General features: G+C 32.2%; 1 protein-coding gene across 11 annotated transcripts in view; it reads left to right on the top strand.

The window, feature by feature from the left end:
• The window catches only part of FAM172A (family with sequence similarity 172 member A), a 425,633-nt gene that overhangs the window by 173,794 nt on the left and 234,051 nt on the right, over positions 1–17,788 (top strand). For all 11 annotated transcript variants that reach the window (XM_038532335.1, XM_038532336.1, XM_038532328.1 and 8 more), the window contains one exon: positions 8,145–8,363. In XM_038532335.1, coding sequence (XP_038388263.1) covers positions 8,145–8,363 — 219 coding nt within the window. The remainder of the gene's footprint in view (positions 1–8,144; positions 8,364–17,788) is intronic.

A 17,788-nucleotide genomic window follows, 5' to 3' on the forward strand; every position in this document is an offset into this window, starting at 1 on the left:
TCCCCTGAATACACATATTGTGATGCAAAAACTTTAAGCCATTGTGAATTTTTATATGTTTTATGTACACCAAAGGGTCACAGATGGTAGAAAGATTTGTTACCATGAGGTAGTGTAGCATTTTGTGATTATAAAATTAATCTGTCTCTAAATCTGTTTAAAGAGTTTTTGCCATCTAATGAGCAATATAAATTATTAATATTTTCATGTTCTTGGGGACATTCACAGCCATAATTTTACCAACACAGCTGTTTGACCTGGTGACATCATGTTTTGCATATTTTTGCATTTTAATGAGTTAGTCATTTAAAAGGTTACAAAGAAACCATAACTCATAAGTAATTAAATTATTTAGCAGAAGAAGTATGAGGAAATCTTCTGACATAGGTCACTGTGAGAAGGGAAATTCATAGCTGTACTCAGTTGCACCTGTTTATTAGGAGGTAGATATGTATAGAAGCTTTTCCCTTAGATTATGAAATGATTTTACTCATTGAAATATCTGAATGTATACAATGTGCACACATACACGCACAACCCCAAGCAGAGCATTTTCATTGTGACAGAGTAAGTTTAACTATTACTATTTAATACAAACACAAGCATAGCTTACCATTTAGGGTTAACTATCCTTGAAAATGTAGCTAGATTGGTTTTAGGAATATCTTATAATACTTCCCTCCTTTTTTCCCTGCCTTTTCATATTCCTCTTTTCTCTTGAAGAATAAAATGGTTTCATGTAAACATTTTAGAGATTTGTACTTAATTCTATTTGGAACTTTCTACTGAATGGAAATACTGTAAAATGAAAGGTGACTCATAGGTATAGTGCTGTATCTAGCACAGTGCTTGGTTAATAGTAGCTGCTTATTAAATATTCATTGTATGAAACGAGTGTTTAACAAATTATTAACTCATTGAATACTTGGGATCCTTCTTTATGTCTTCACACTTGCAAGTGGACTCTAGAACCACAAGCAAGGCACTCATATATTTTCTTGAAAAAACAACAAAAATATTCTAAACATATTATTTTAATTGAAGGAAAAAAGAGAAAAGAGACATATTTGAAGATAAAATGATTTATGTATTATAGATTTAAAGTAGATTTTAAGAGTAACTTAAAAACTTACCATATGTTTCCTTGGTATATGATTGAGTCAAAGTGATAATGATTTGAAAGACCCTGAGCCTATCATCTATAGCTACAATATATACACAGTTTTGTAATGGATTTTAGTAGGAAGCTAAGAGAATATTGGACTTTCATTTTGCCCTCTAAAGCATAAAGCAGGGACACCTGGGTGGCTCAGCAGTTGAGTGTCTGCCTTCGACTCAGGGCACGATCCCAGGATCTGGGATCGAGTCCCACATCAGATTCCTTGCACTGAGCCTGTCTCTCCCTCTCCCTCTGCCTGTGTCTCTGCCTCTCTCTCTCTGTGTCTCTCATGAATAAATACATAAAATCTTTAAAAACAATAAAGCATAACTATCATGCAGAGTAGTAAATTTCAGAACATAAGTTTTCTATCCAACTCTGCTTGGGACCATGTAATAGGGAGGTGTGTCTGTAAGATTCCCTATATCCACTTAGGGACTTTGATCTGTCATTGACAGGCAACAGTTGTAACTTGTTACTTCTTTTTACTTTAATGTGTAAACGTGTGTGGGTGTATGTTTGTGGGTTTTCTTTATGAGAATGAAAAGCAAAGAATATAAAAGATTTCATAATGCTGTAGTGTTAAATCATATTTATATCCTTGATAATGAATGGTAAATGTTTTTTATGATGCTATTGTAAATTTATGGACTGCTTTAATAAAATATTGGTGATCAGAAGAAAAAACTGTGGTGTTTAAGCATCACAGTGTTCTAAAACGTAGGAAAAGTTAGAAACAGATCTGGCGATAATATAGATAAGTGCAAAGTGAATGTTTTAAAATAAATAGCACTTGGATGACCTGGGATGTCAGAACCAGAGACAAGGAGTGTGTGTTTGTCAATACATCCTTCATGTTTTACAGACTCCTAAGGGAACAAGGGAAGATACAATTTCACCTTTTCTGTGCCAAAACATTTTAATTATATCTTCTTCCAACTACAGCGGTTCAGTAACCAAGGAGCTGACATTGATGCATGTGTTGATAAAGCTGCAAACATTCAAAATGAGATTAACAAAGATTTTGAGCAAAGGGTGACAGCTAATTTTGCACAGTGTTCTGCATCTGATTCAGGCCAGCATAATAATAGAATATTTTATAACTGTTTTGTTATTCAAAAGGACTTTTATGATGCATTTATATTTGTGGATATCTTTGTATCATACTTAAAAATTGTCTATCCTGTGGCTAAAACTATTTGCACATCTATGTTATAATGTAGAGACAATATTAAAGGAAAAAAATCCTTTTATTATAAGTTGTGGGGTTTTCTGTGGGGGGTGTTTTTTTCTTGTTGTTTTGGGGGTTTTTTTTGTAATCATACTTTATCCTTGGAACTCTCTGCCTTTACATTAATTTATCTTGAGCACACTAGCTGGAAAAGGTATAGAGACGGTAAACATGTATTTTCTAATGTTGCTTAGTATGCACTAATAAAATGGCCAGGAAAAGTTATATTCAACTTATTTAATTAATAAAACTGTAGTTTCTTTATGTTCTTGAGCTCCTTTGAGCACATTTCAGTGTATTTCTTTTCTCTTCTATTCTCTACTTGAAGGCAGCTGACAGTCTTCTTTCACTTTTCTTTTTGTTTGTGAAATTTTCTTTTTTTTTTTTTTTTATCCACTCACTTCTCCATCTGCTTTCACTTTTGTTTGCTTGGGCCGTCTCTCATCCCAACTTGATAATGAGGAATGCAGTGTGACCCTGACCTCTATCAGCCCATGCATGACCTTCTGACTCTACCATATAACCTTTGACCTTCTCTTTGACAGCTTGATTAATTACCCTGTGTTATGATTTATGAGTAAGTGCTATGTAAAAATAATAGACAACAGGTGGTCCTCTGAAAACTTTTTGTGGCATGTTTTCTTTTACTGACTAACTTGATGAGCTATTTGAAGTTGGAAACTTACTGGAATAATCTATGTTGGTCTATATTATGGTATTTTTATACCATGGAACACGACATTAGAATTTAGGGAGCTGGAAGTTAAAGCATGGTCGTGACAAACATTTTACAAAATATTAGCAGGGTGCTGTTACCTAAATGCACATTGGGAGGAAGCACAAAACGGAGTCAAGTGACGTTTTAGGCGTTTCAGTCCCAGGTCACGTCTTGAGAAAATTGCTGAAATAATGGAGGGGGCATTTTTCAAGCAGAGCTGCAGCTCCAACAGCTATGTTTACTTTAACGCTTCACTAGTGACTTCTGATTGGTTGTCATGACCTCATCTCACTGTTGCACCTAGAATGTTGCAACAGTGACATAGACATACCCTTGTTGTGAAAAAGATGAGAATAAACACAACATACATCTTTTAGAAAAGATGAATGGACAGTGGTTTGTCCGTTTTAACCATGGGTAGATGTAGTGTGTACGTAAAACGCTTTGGGTTTCATTTCCCTTGAGGATGAGTACCTTTCTTTTTTCAAACCAAGCAGATAGAATGCTGAACTTTAAAAATATGATTGGTAAATCTGGGTAAAATGATCTTTTACAGAGCTTTGCCTGAAGACCAAAATGGACAGTCCCATCGGTCAAAGGATTCTACTTTGGCCCCTGACCTCTTTGGTCACATGTGGCTGGCAGTATTGGCAGGGCTGAGTACTTTCACCTGATTTTTTATTTAGCCAACCACAAGAGATTTGAAAAGATGTAGAATTTTCTCCTATTTTCCTTATAACTGGTAATTAACAAGCAAATTAACTTGGATAAATCTTCAGTTTTAGCAACATTTTATTGGATCAAAGTATGTTATGATTTTGGTTGGACATTTAAACATTTTATCTGTTTGTAGAATCTTCTTGACAAGTACATTTCTATTCTGATTTAATTTCTTAAGCACAGTTTCCACTTTGGTTCTTTGTGTTTGGCATCACCTATCTCTTTTAGACCTCTGACCTAAGCTATCATTTGTTGATTGAATGATAAATGAACTATTATTTATTAGTAAGTGCATCTATAGACTTCAAAGTAAAGGACGCCTAGAGGCCTCTGTATTCTGTTTAAATCACAACAAGCCCTTGTGCTGAATAAACTGCTATGTCTAGGAATAAAATTTGGAGGGTTTCTGATAGAGTCCATGGTTTATACCTTATAAACACAGTTCTGAAAATGAAGCTATAGTTACAGCTATAAAGAATAGAAAATGGAATGAGATCCATGAAACAAATTATCTATCCTCTTGATCACTTTCTTGATCTTCTAGTCTGTGCACTCAAACATAAGAGTTAATTAAAAACTTTATATATGCTTTGTCTCTTGAAATGTTGGGTATTGGAATTGATTTGGTAAATCATTATGCAAGATGCCAGAAGTTTTATTTATTTAATTGTAGTATGTTAGATAATCAGTTTGATCATTTTGTCTTGTTAAAATAATGGAAATTTCCATGTATGTTTGAGATGATCTGCCTTTTCATCTTATGAGAAATTTAGCATGAATAATTAAATATAAAATGGATACTTCAATATAAAATGTTTAAGGTTATAAGCATTAGTTACGGAGGCCTGATTAGAATGGCGGTACACAGTTCTTTTATGATATTATATCTGATGCCTGGTTTATAAAGTTTTGTAAACTTTATGGGTATATTTGTTAAAGGTCAAACTAGAATTTCTGTTTCTGTGTCTCCTGAGTTATTGGGTATAGAGAGAATTAATTTTTAAAGTGACATTCTGATTTTTTAAGATATAAATTGATACTGCATTTAAAACGGCTAAATTTAACTACTGGTATATTATCTGCCTGTTTTACTTTGACTATTTTCCTTGATACCTTGGTTTCCATGTGTCAATGTTGAATGGCAAAAATCTTTTTAACTTTATTATATAAAGGAATTTTTGGACAATATTTATATGTGACAGAAAAAACGGAAAAAATGAAGTTTTCCTAAATATCTGTGGTTAGAGCATGTAAGTGGGAGGTTAACTTTATTTTGTTCCTCCAGTTTTCTCTTTCTCATTATAAAATGGTTATTAATGGTCTCTGTGAATATCACATTAATTAATTTTTCAGGAAAATTTTAATTGAAAAATGTAAGTTTTTCACAGAATGGTAATTGAATTTGCAACAAAGACATTTATTAAAATTAGCTCTCATTTCTGCAGAAAATGTTCTTGAATATTTCTTGATTGTTATTCCATTAATTAAATTGGCAGTATGAAATATCTAAATGATAAAATATTTTCTAAATAATTCAGGTGTTTAAAGAGCAGCATTCATTGTTGAAATCTAAATGCTAAAAATTCTCTAATTGATTTATATATTCATGATTTAAAAATAGGATCATTTTTCATCAGTTGATGCTGCGGTGAAAAATTGACATTGTGTCTATAAAATTGGACAAATGAATCATGTAATTTTCAGTTACATAATCAGTAACTTAGACAAATACTACTTCTTTGATGATTTATATGTGTCTGTTTTTTATACTTATGTAGATAGGACACACCAAATTTTAGAGTCCATTTGAAATCAAGTAGGCACAGTAATTTTTCAATCAATGATTTCAAAAAATTGAAGTAAAAACTTTTGCTCAAGTAAATGTATTATGAAAATATTTTATTGAGTGATTAAGTTAAAAATTAGGGTAACAGTTTTATAATTCTAGTGACTGTAAATTTTGTCTAAAGAGTTTACCTTTATTTGGAATTCATTCATGGTACAGTGATGATGCTCATGTTCTATCAATTGTTACATGAGTTTGATGTTTTTCACAATATCGTTAAAATGTAGTATATCACTATTTTCATCTCTAAGAGTTCTAAGATTCTATTTTGGGTTTGCTACTTCTAACTTGTGTGAGTATGAGAGACTATGCATGTGCATATGTGTGTATGTATGTGTGTGTGTGTCTGTGTGTGTGTGTTTAAAGTTCAATTCACTCAGAGAAGGCAGGGAAGAAACATGACAGGAGACCACTTACTCACGGTACAGAATCTAGTAAGGAGGCAATTTTCTTTTTGGCCTATGGTGACCTTTTTTGACTACGTTCCTTACACCAGAGACAGTGTATGAATGCCTCTATTTCACCCTGTTTAGCAGAGTGCAACAGTGTTCTTTAACTTACTTTTGGTGGGAGGAGAAGTTATGGCTGAAATTTGAGAAGGGCGTGAAAAGTTGTAAGAGGCACAAGCAAGAGGGGTAGGAACTTCCTTCAAATGTGATTTTAATAACTAGTCAAGTGTGTCCAACTGTAGAAAATCACCAAGTGACAATCTGTCTACCTGACAGTGATCACAATGAATTACAAGACTTTTGAATAGCTATACAGATTAGAATAAAGCAGGACCAAATAAAATATCTTTTGTTGGTAAAACTTTGACTTATCAGCTAAGATACTTAAAAAGAAAACAAAAAAAAAAATCTTTATCACATGCTTTGATGTAGAATGTTTAAATTTTTAAATTTGTAAGATATTTTATAACTTCTGATGAAAGAGGTTATTTAAGTTTTATTTGAAGATGTATTAAAGAATATGTGGTATTAATCAGTTTGGTATGTGTGATTATATAGTTTTCATATGTGCGAGACAACTATATCTTAATTAATAGAACTCTCACTAAAATCCCAACTTTAATGAATTTAACAATCAGCAAACCATATCAGGTTTTAGACAGTAATATCAACTGGGGGAAAAAATTGAAAAATCCCAATGAAGATTTTATGTAGATTGTGAAATCAACTATTTAAAAAACCCAACTATGTGCAGCAGTGTAGCATATTTTAAAATAAGATAATTAAGTCTATGCTAATAGTATTGTTATTACTGCTATCACTTTAAAAAAAATTACTTCTTATGGTTCGTTTGGCAAAAAAAAAACAATTAAATTTTAAACTTGAAGTAGTTCTAAAGTTACAGTTCTGGAAAAAGTATTCAGTTTTCTTTTTTGTAAGGATGAGATTTTTCAAGCTTTATTTTCCATAGCTCTTACATATTTTCATTATAATATAATACATTTTTAAAATATGACCTTACAGGATTTTACAAGGCAGAATTGGGACACCCACAGTACAGAAATGAATAGAAAATAGAATATATTAATAACTTCACAAATTTACGTTGTACATGCTTGTCAGTGGAAATTGTTTATTCTCTATTTCCCATGGTTTGATTATTCCATCAGTTATAATAATATAAATACCAAAAGGTTTCCTAATTATAACCATAGAAATGTTTGCCTTGCTAGAATTGTCAGACAGGAAAGCATATTTTTAAAACTTTAAAGAAGGTATAAGCTCAGTAAGCTGTAGTCTAATCTTTGGGACATGACTGGTTACTAAGAAAGATAAATTTGTATGGCAGTTAAAAATGAAAGAAATTTTAGGATTAAATAATTGCTTCCATGTATTATAGTAGGACATTATTTTGCTTTATGATTTGTGTGGCCTTCTGAAAGAAGAGAGGTGGGAAAAAATAAAAGGTGCACAGGTAGACATTATATATTTCTGATATTATAGATATGTAAATCTGTAGAGTGTTAGATCGCATTTATTCTTTAATTGCTTATTCTTTCTTGAATTCAAACAAATAAAAAAATGCTCATTGAAGTGCAATTCTAAAGGAAAGAAAATCCAACAAAATATGGTGTGAAATTTTAATTTCAACTTCAAAGAGACTATTTTCTCAAAATAGGTTTTTAAATATTAATGTGGTTTGAAAGTTTACTTGCTATTTGATCATGTATTTCAATTATTTGGGGGGTCCTGAGAGATCTGAAGTACTTTTTAAAAAACGTAACCATTATATTCTTCACAGTTTTGTCTTTTTATTCTTACAAATAATCTGTTTATTTATATAAACAATACAGGCCAACAATTACAAATAACTTTTTATTAGAAAAATTAAAAGTATAGTCTTTTATAAAGAAATACTTTAGTGAATATGCAACTATATTAAATCACTATGAAATTTTACAGATTTTTTTACGAATTGAGAAGGTTTCTAAATTATGCTGCCTTCTTTCCTTTCAAAACAGGAAGGATATGGAGTAATAGTACTGAATCCCAATGAAAACTATATTGAAGTAGAAAAGCCAAAGATACATGTACAGTCATCGTCTGATAGTTCAGATGAACCAGCAGAAAAACGGGAAAGAAAAGATAAAGTCTCTAAAGAAACAAAGAAGCGACGTGATTTCTATGAAAAGTATCGTAACCCCCAGAGAGAAAAAGAAATGATGCAGCTGTATATCAGAGTAAGTAATAAGAATTATTACTTTCCTTCATTATTTTTTTACTTTATTTGTATTTTATTTCATATATACTATTTTTCTTTTTTAAAAGAAAATTAATTTTTAACCATACATATCCCATGGTGGTTAACTTGGATGAAATGTTTTGTTTTTTTATTCAGCATTACAAAACACGTCATTCTATTTCAGTGTGATATTTTACTTAAGTCTCAAAAGCGATTAATAATGCACCATACAAAACATCAGTCTTCATCTTGGGTGGTAATGGTTTTAATACATTCTCTTCCTACCAGCAGCCATCCATCCACGGTGTTTCAGCTGAACTTCTGAAGGCAGATGGAGGGAGGAAGAGTAATTAATATCTTAATAAATATTTAAACTAGAATAGTTTAGGGATAGTGTAATGAGGTAACTCCCTCCTTTGCTCTTTTCTTACCCAGTGAACCTTTGCACTTTGTAATGCTAGCAGCATGGGATCGTTAGAGCAGTGCTGCCCAAGGAGTTCTAATTCGTAGGGGGCACAAACAATTTTATTTGAACTTCGACACATTCTACTTGATGTACATACTGTGTATTGTATATATGAGACAGATTTATGCAATTTCCAAAGCCTTTATTATGGGTCCTAGAAATAGAATTTAATAGTAAAGCATGTCAGAAATACTACTTGGTAAGTAAAATAGTAAATTGATATGTTCTTTAAAAGTGAGCAATTCAGAACATTTAAATATAGACAAATTAACACTTTATACATTATATTGTAAGATAGTAAAGTTTCAAATTATTCAATCTGAGCTATTTTTACATTTACTTTAAAAGCTCACTAATAAAATATTTCATACTGTCTTTGATGGGAAGAGATAACTTTCTAAATTATTTTCTTGACTCTAGTTCATTGCATAATCACTATATTTTTGGGAATTATGCTCCAAACATTCAAGACTATAGGTTAGTTTGTTGAGTAAGTTAGGGCAGTTAAGCAGTATGAAAGCAGCATGTAAGTTCTCAAGACCCCAAAAAGGTATCCAGACCAAGAATACACAAAGCTCATCATACAATGACTCTAGCAAATGTTAGTCAGATTGGAGTATTTAAATTTCTGAAAACCATCTCACTATTTGATATATTTTTTGAAAAACAAAAACAGTGATTAGATTGGAATCAATAAGTAGCTTGCTCGTCCTGATGTGGTTGTATTACTGCTTTTCTTTCCTATGGCTGCATAAGGGGTGTGATGTCACCTTGATCGGTTATCCTAAGCTTTCTAATTATATGACCCAGTTTGTCAACCACCATTCTTAGGACAGTTAAAAAAAATTAATTCTCATACCCAGATTTCAAAAAAAAAATTGCTAAAGTTTTTGAAATATACAAATCATTAAGAAAATTCACTTATATAAAATGCAAACCAAAAGTGACAAAATGCAAACAAAAAGTGACTATAGGTATTTTTTTATTTCTTCTAAAAGTTTCTTTTATATGCCTATGATATATACAGATTAAGCATCTATTTCTGACATGTCTTGTAAGTTTTGTACTTTCTTTTCTATTTTCTCTTTCTCTTGTCACCAAGACTTTTTGCTTTTGTTCTCATGTATGTGTGCATTTTCTTTTTTCTGTTTTCAAATCTGTTTCATTTATCTCTGCCTCTTTTTTTTTCTTATATCAAGGAAGAAACCTCTTTTTTTGTTGTTTCATTTTTAAGATCTCTCTTTCCCTTTGTCTTTTTTCTTTAATTCTTTTATCTCTTTAACACCCCTACTATTTCTGCTTCTTTCCTTATCATGTATGTCTTTTTGCTTCTTTCTTTCTTGTCTCATTTCACTCATCAGTCTCAGTTCCCATTGAAAGCACTTAACACAAAAACAGACTTGTTTAGGTAACACAACTATATACCTGATGGTCTTAGTTACGGATGTCATTTTTCCTTAATAAATACCCGTTCTCTTAAAATCTTCTAGAATTGTGCAAAATAGCAGAATTAAGCTGGTATTCTTCAAACATATTTCTAGATAGCAAGGTGTGATCCTGTGGTGAGAAAGAAAAGAATGATTCATGTTGTGTAAGGTGTTTATTTCTTAAGTAATTTTGATCTACTTGAGAAGCAACTTCTTGTACTCTCCCTTCCAATACATGTCTCCAAAAGCTGTTTGTAATTTTCAGACACAGAGCTTGGTATGTGATGGGGATACATTAGCATTAATTTATATACTTCTTAACCATTTACATTTTGAGGTTGTTTATATATTCCCTGTAACAATCCTGGTGTGAGGTAAGTGGATCAAATAGTTTTATACTTATTTTATAGTTAAGGAAACTGATGCACAGATGGCTCATTTTTGTTTAGGATCAGTAACTAGTAAATGGTGGAACTGAGTGTTGAAACCAGGACTTGTAATTATTGTAGATTCTTTCTCCCTTTCCTCTTTACCACATTCTTCTAACCAGTTGGAGACAAAATATGTACATGAAATATGAAAATTAAGCCAGTTATAATAAAAGCATGACATGATATAGTAAACATCTGATAATTAATAGATTTGTGATCAGTTATTTAATAGATGCTATTAAATATCTATAAACAATTTATATATAATACATAATTATATATAAGTAAATACATATAAATATATTACATTGTATGTGAATATATACACATGTATATTCTTTTAATAGGATCAGTAATAATCATCCAATTTTACATGAGAAGACTGTGAGTCAAAACTTAGTAATTTTCCCAGTCAGATAGCTTTTAATGTAAACTCCATGAGGGCAGGGACTTAGTCTGTTTTGCTCACATATCCACAGAGCTCAGAACAGAGTCTTCATAATAAATATTTGTAGAACAGAGCCTTCGCAATAAATTTTTATTTGGTAAGTAAGGTGGTGGAGTCATGATTAAAATCCCAAACAATTACTATTTTTTAATATGTCCTGCATCATTAAAGTATGCTACTTGATTAAGTCTCTTAGGAAACATTCAAACAATTCAAAACAAAGAAGTACATTGTTAGTCCCCTACCCACTCCAGTGGCTGAGAATACATTACAAAAATTGATGATAAAAAGTAAGTTTCTCAAGATTTATTTGATACCTTGAGCTATACCTTTTCATCTGAATATATAAAAGTGGGATATCCTGTTTTCTTTTTTTAGCTGTATCATCAAGGTACTATTTATGGGTGAAAATGGAAATATTGCATGCTGACCTACTGCTGTTTCTCTTTCACACACTTTCTCATAAAAGTAGATCCAGGCTGCTGTACTTATTCTGTGCTGTACACACTTTGTACTTTATTGGAGTTGTAACTTTACTTCCTGTTCTTTCCCTTCATCCAGATTCTATCCATGTTTTAGTGCCCATCTGAAATCTCACCTTTTCGTATCATCGTAAATAGTGACCTCTCCTTACTATGATTTATGGAAGTTATTGTGATTGGTTAACTTTTATGGAATTTATCATGTGCTGTCTTGAGAGAACTCTTGTGTTTTTGTTTCATAATATTATTAATTTCTATCTTTTATGCCTTTCCATTCCCCATAATCCGTAGGTCTTTGAGCATGTTTTATCAGTCAGTCCTTAAGAATAAACAGAAATGAGCTAATTTTTACAATAGTACAGAGCATACTATGAAGGATAATAAACCCCCAAACTAGAATCCAGACCCCTAACAAGGAGACCAAAGCAAAAAGACCAGGCCCAAGTCTAGAGATACCTAGATAATGTGACCTGCAGCATAGAAATAAGGATTATTCTGGTATCAAACTGGAGCATAAGAGACAAGTACTCAGACTAAGGAAGATAATTTAAAAGCACTTTACAAAAAAAAATAAAATAAAAAAATAAAAGCACTTTACATTAGGTAAGTGGAATATAGGCAAAAGTGACATGATGCTGGTCTATTTAATACTAAGATGTAACTGAACATCTCTTCCCTAAAAGACTTAATTGTGAGCTGTGGTGATGGGAAGTAAAGAAGAGAGATTAGACCCCAGAAAGTTGGGAAAAAAAAAAACAAAAAAGCAAAAGTAGGAGAGGGAAGGAAATTACATGGCCACAGAAGGAAAAATCCAAATGTGGAGGAGACATTTACAGATTAAGAATCTTGGCAAAGCCTGGCATTACACATTGAAGATACTCAAATATTTATGGCTTGATTGCTTGTTGACATCCATCAAAAATCTTATCCCTTAACATGAGAGATATTTGGTGTCTAGTTTTCTGACGGATTTTTTTCAGCATTTATGTGAATTTTTGCAATTGTTCAGAAACAGCCAACTGATAAACTGAAGCTTTCTTTCAAAAAATATGTTTTTGATACTCTGACTTGGATTATGCTCAAATTATTGGTGAAAGCTAATAAATACCCCATCTTCTTCTGTAACTGTTCTCTTTTGTGCTAATGCCACTGGAGCTATTTCTATCTGGGGTTTCAGCAACCAGATTTAATTTATTTATATTGCAGTCAATGAGTGTTTAATCTCTGGAACCATTTTATGTTCCTGGTATATTTAAGTATTTGAATTTTCTTTTTTGATGGAATATGATAAAAAAGCGAAATCTCCTTTCAAATTTTTATAAATTCTATTAAAGACAGGCATAAATAAAGTAGAATCCAGGCCTAAAACTTTAAGATTAGCAAAGGGTACTTTTATTTTACATAATAAATGAGCATAAATAGATATGAGTAACTATTGGATTATGTAGCACATTTCTGATGCATTAGAAGCAGAGCTTGAGAGATCAAAGTACTTACTTTTTCATGTGGCAACTTTCCTTAAGTATGAAATAATGTACTTTCTGGCATATATTATGGCTTATTAAGGGGATTGATTTGGTCTAGGCAATAAACATCATGTCAGACATGCCTGGCAGGAAAACCTGCTTAATATGTTTTGTAATAAGATGGAATTTTTTGTTCTCGAAAACATCTGCCAACTGAATTCAAGAGTGAAGACAGAAAATGTCATCAATTTAGTGGTAATCCTATAAATTTAGTTTCTTTCTGAGCAACACATAGCAAGACACACAAAATTCCCAGTGTTAATCACCACTGGTTATAGTACTTTGTAAAACGATGAAACAAAAACATTTTATTTTTATATAATGTGTTAATTAATTCATAATGAATTTTAATATTTCAACTGATAAAATTTTAACAAGCATCTTGCCAACAGATCATTTTTTAAAGCATCTGTTTTTTAATGTGTTGGGTTGAGAACTGAGTCAAATGGCTAAATATGTACATATATTCTTTTTAAAAACATATTTCTACCCCCATAATTATAGATATACTATTTTTTCCCCATAGACCACCAGGGGCTGCTGCTGTTCATACTGGATGTTGCTTTCCTCTGAAACTGAGTACCCCCATCACACTGCATTTCTTTCTTCCTTCTTTTCCCCTTAGCCTAAAGCTTTTAATATATAACTGGAAAGAAAAAAGAACAGGTTTAGCTAGTAATTTAGTAAGCAATCTAAGAATTTATATTTTAAACATTTTTCTATATTCCAGAACATTTACATTTTTCCAAGTGAGCTTAAAACCAGTAGTCATTGAAGGCACATTTGATAATAATTATTTTTATTTTCTGTTCTTGGTGTCTGGATAACATTCAGAACCATACCCATTGCAGGCATGTAGTATGGAGATGAGATTAAAAGTATAGCATTTGAATGACCTGAGTTAAATCCTGTCTTTTTCCACTTAATATACTGTGACCTCAAACAAATTAACTTCTTATGCATCAGGTTTTTTTCTGAAAAATGGAATGATAATAATCTATGTAAAGTGAACATGGTTTCTGATACACAGTGTTGGGCATTCTGGGCCAGTAAATAACATCCTGTCTTCCTTCAAGGTCATAATCAACCAAGAATGTATCCCAACTTTTGAGGTCCCCAGCTTTTGTACCTTTCAGTACCTTGTACCAAAAATAATATGGCTGTCTTACCTTCCTGAGTTTGGAACCCAGTGAACAACAGGACAAAGGAGTCAGACAAAAAGGGATCAAAACACCAGTTTTCCTAATTGATACAGTTCAAATGGAAAATGTGGTTTAGATCTGTGACTAAATTTAGATTACCTAATATATTTCCTCCTGAAACAAACATTCACATATCCTTCAAGCATCCACTTTGCCTTTCACAACATAGAAAGCAAGCTGGAATGCATCCTTTTTGCAAGAATCTTTGAAAAATGCCTAGAAGGGCTGAGTAAAGCATTCTGTTTCTTCCCTCAGATGTACTAATCAAGTAAGTCACTCCCCCTGTGGGAGGGAAAAAGTGAGGGATGGTGAAAGAAATTGGGAACGTCACTCTAGCTGAATGGCTCCACCTGAAGCCAGAAGGGAAATGGATCCTACCTGACAAAAGTTAGCCCCTAATAAATATATTATTAGTAGCACTTGCATTTTCTAACAACTTGGTAAAGCAATATTAAAATATAATCATTAAATGCTCACTAATGATACCTTAATTTCTTCATTTTAAGATTTTCATTTAAAAGGGAAACTGATCAAACCGGATTACAGAGAAAGTAGCCACAAATTATTTAATTTTAAAGCATTTAAAGTGCCATAATTCTATTTTAAATAATCAGAAATCAATCTTTATATTTTCATGTTTCATGATGCCAAAGCCTAGTAAATATTAGATTTTTAATTAATATTTGATGAATGAATACCTTAATAAATGCTTGCTTACATGAACCTACAAAGCAAAAGAGAGAGACCTTTCACTATATAAATCTACTCTTTGATATTGACTAGCACAAAGTGGAAAGAACTATGATACTATGTATGACTGATAGATACTAACACTCAGAAAATTAGCACATTGTTCTTTAAACCCTACTGAACAACCAGTATTAAGTATACCAGGCATTCTTTGAATTAGGTAAAAACAGGCCAACAATGAAATATTTGAAACCAGTAAAAATATTAGATCTTTAGATTTAAAACAGAAATTACAATAAAGACTAGAGCTCAACATTTATTGGTTTTGGTTGGCTATTGGCCAAACTTGGTAAGGGATTCTGTGTATAAATATGATGTAGTGGAAAGAAAAAGAACTTCAGAATTGAAGAGAGGTACGCTATAATAATCTTAATTATTGCACAAACTGTGATGTTAGACAAGTCACCTCTCTCTGAGTTTCAGTTTTTTCATCTGTAAAATGAGGATAATCATAGCTATTAGGCTGGTAAGGAATAAATAAGGTAAAGTAATGTGTATGAAAACAACTTAGTGGGAGACCTACTATTCAGTATATCCCATTTTCTTTCTCTTCCCTCCTTACCAGGTTTCCCTTGGGAAGTATGGGGAGAATTATGGCCAAAGGAGGTCTTTCCTAATTGGTTTATAATCACTGCTTCTCAAGCCTTTTACATGCTTAAACATTATTAAAGTTGCTAAAGTGTTTTTATGTTATATCAACTGATATTTACCACAAAAAAAATTAAATCTGAGGAAAATTTTAAATATTTATTTTAGGGGCACCAGGATGGCTTAGTTGGTTAAGTGTCTGTCTTCGGCTCAGGTCCTGATCCTAGGATCCTGGGATCGAGCCCCACATGGGGCTTCCTGCTCCATGGGGTATCTGTTTTTCCCTCTCCCCTGCCCCTCCCCCCCCAATAGTTTTGTCTCATTCAAATAAATAAATAAATCTCATTCAAATAAATAAATTAAATACAATATTATATATATATATTAGAATATATATACATATTAGAATATATATGTATATTAGGATAGCAACAAATCCTGGATACCTGTATGGCTCAGTTGGTTAAGCATCTGCCTTCAGCTCAGGTAATGATCCCTGAGTCCTAGGATGAGCCCCTCATTGGGCTCCCTGCTCAACAGGGAGCCTGCTTCTCCCTCTCTGTCTGTCCTTCCCTCCCCCCACCTCATGCTCACTTTCGCATGCACTTTCTTTCAAATAAATAAAATCTTTAAAAAAATTAAAAATAAAAAAATAAATAGCAAGAAGTCCATTATATGATGCTACAAATAACATATTTTTATGAGAAATACTCTATTTCTCAAAACAAACAAAAACACATGGTAAGAAGTGCAGCATTTAAAAAAATCTCTTTAATGTCTGGGTTAATAGATGGCAGCTGAATTCCACTTCTGTTTCTGTCTTCACTCTCTTGTGATGTTTTTTATTGACATTTATGAAGAAAGTTTGGCCTCATACAGATATGCAATTATAAGAGGAAGCAGAATTTTAATAGCTTTTTCAGATTATTATATATATTCTTCTTTGATGCTACACCAACACTCAACAAGTAGTTTCTTAAAGATGACTTGCTGTATGAATCTAAAACACATCGATAAGTATTTTGTACTGTTTTCATGAAGACCTCTTTGTCTTTGTTGTATCTTTGAATGGATCTTTTACTCATGAATGATTTTATAACATATATTGGTCACTTGGAAAATAATGTCTTCTGTATGATGACATATTTTATATGGTATCAAAAAATCCTACCTATTAATATTACTACCAATCTCATCTGCAAAGATTTTAAGAATTGAAAAACTATTAAATTTATCAGTGAGGATGTAAGTTTCCCAAAATTTTAATTTTTGCAAGAAAGCTCAATTTTTATTATCAGCAACAAACACCATTGGTGGTTTTTCTTGAACTATCGGGCTTATTTTGTTTATTTTTAAGAAAATGGCTTCCAAACACCCAAATGTGAATAATCATCATTTGTTTATCAGTCTTACAAGTAAAAATGGTATTTTATTTAAAAAGCAGCTACGTTAGCTCACAACTCAGTCAGTTATACAACTCCTTTTCCTCCACTCAAGCATCGTAACATAATTTGGTTTACAGGTGCTTTATGTAGTACCTTCTAGTTCATCACTCAGAATATTAAACACACATACGGTGAGGGGTTGAAACCTAATAAAGGTAATTTTTACTGCTTCATCAACATTTTTTAGGTGAACTTGTGTGGGGGTTTTTTTCCCCCTGGAGTGTGTAGCAGTGAAGAACACAATGACTGCTACTATAGTTTGGTATCACTTCTGTGATCCATGCTCAGTCACAGTTTTGTCCTCCATTGCCTTCTTAACTGCAAATGTCAATATGGTGAAAAAGACTCATAATGACTTAATATTATGTGTACCCCCTTAAAAGCTCTCAGAAACCTCCAGAGGTTTGCAGACCACATGTCTAGAACCACTGGTGTACCTGTCTTCTTTGGTGTTGAACATAAACCAAAGGAAGCAGTTTGTAAGATTAAAATAAGAACCATTTTTCTATTGGTATGTTAGGCAACATGAAACTGGAACAATATGAGTGAACAGCTATGTAAGCTGAAATATTATTTTTATTTTTTTTAAAAGATTTTATTTATTCATGAGAGACATAGAGAGAGAGAGAGAGAAAGGCAGAGATGCAGGCAGAGGGAG

Source organism: Canis lupus, chromosome 3, assembly GCF_011100685.1.
Source record: "Canis lupus familiaris isolate Mischka breed German Shepherd chromosome 3, alternate assembly UU_Cfam_GSD_1.0, whole genome shotgun sequence".
Taxonomy (NCBI): Eukaryota; Metazoa; Chordata; class Mammalia; order Carnivora; family Canidae; genus Canis; species Canis lupus.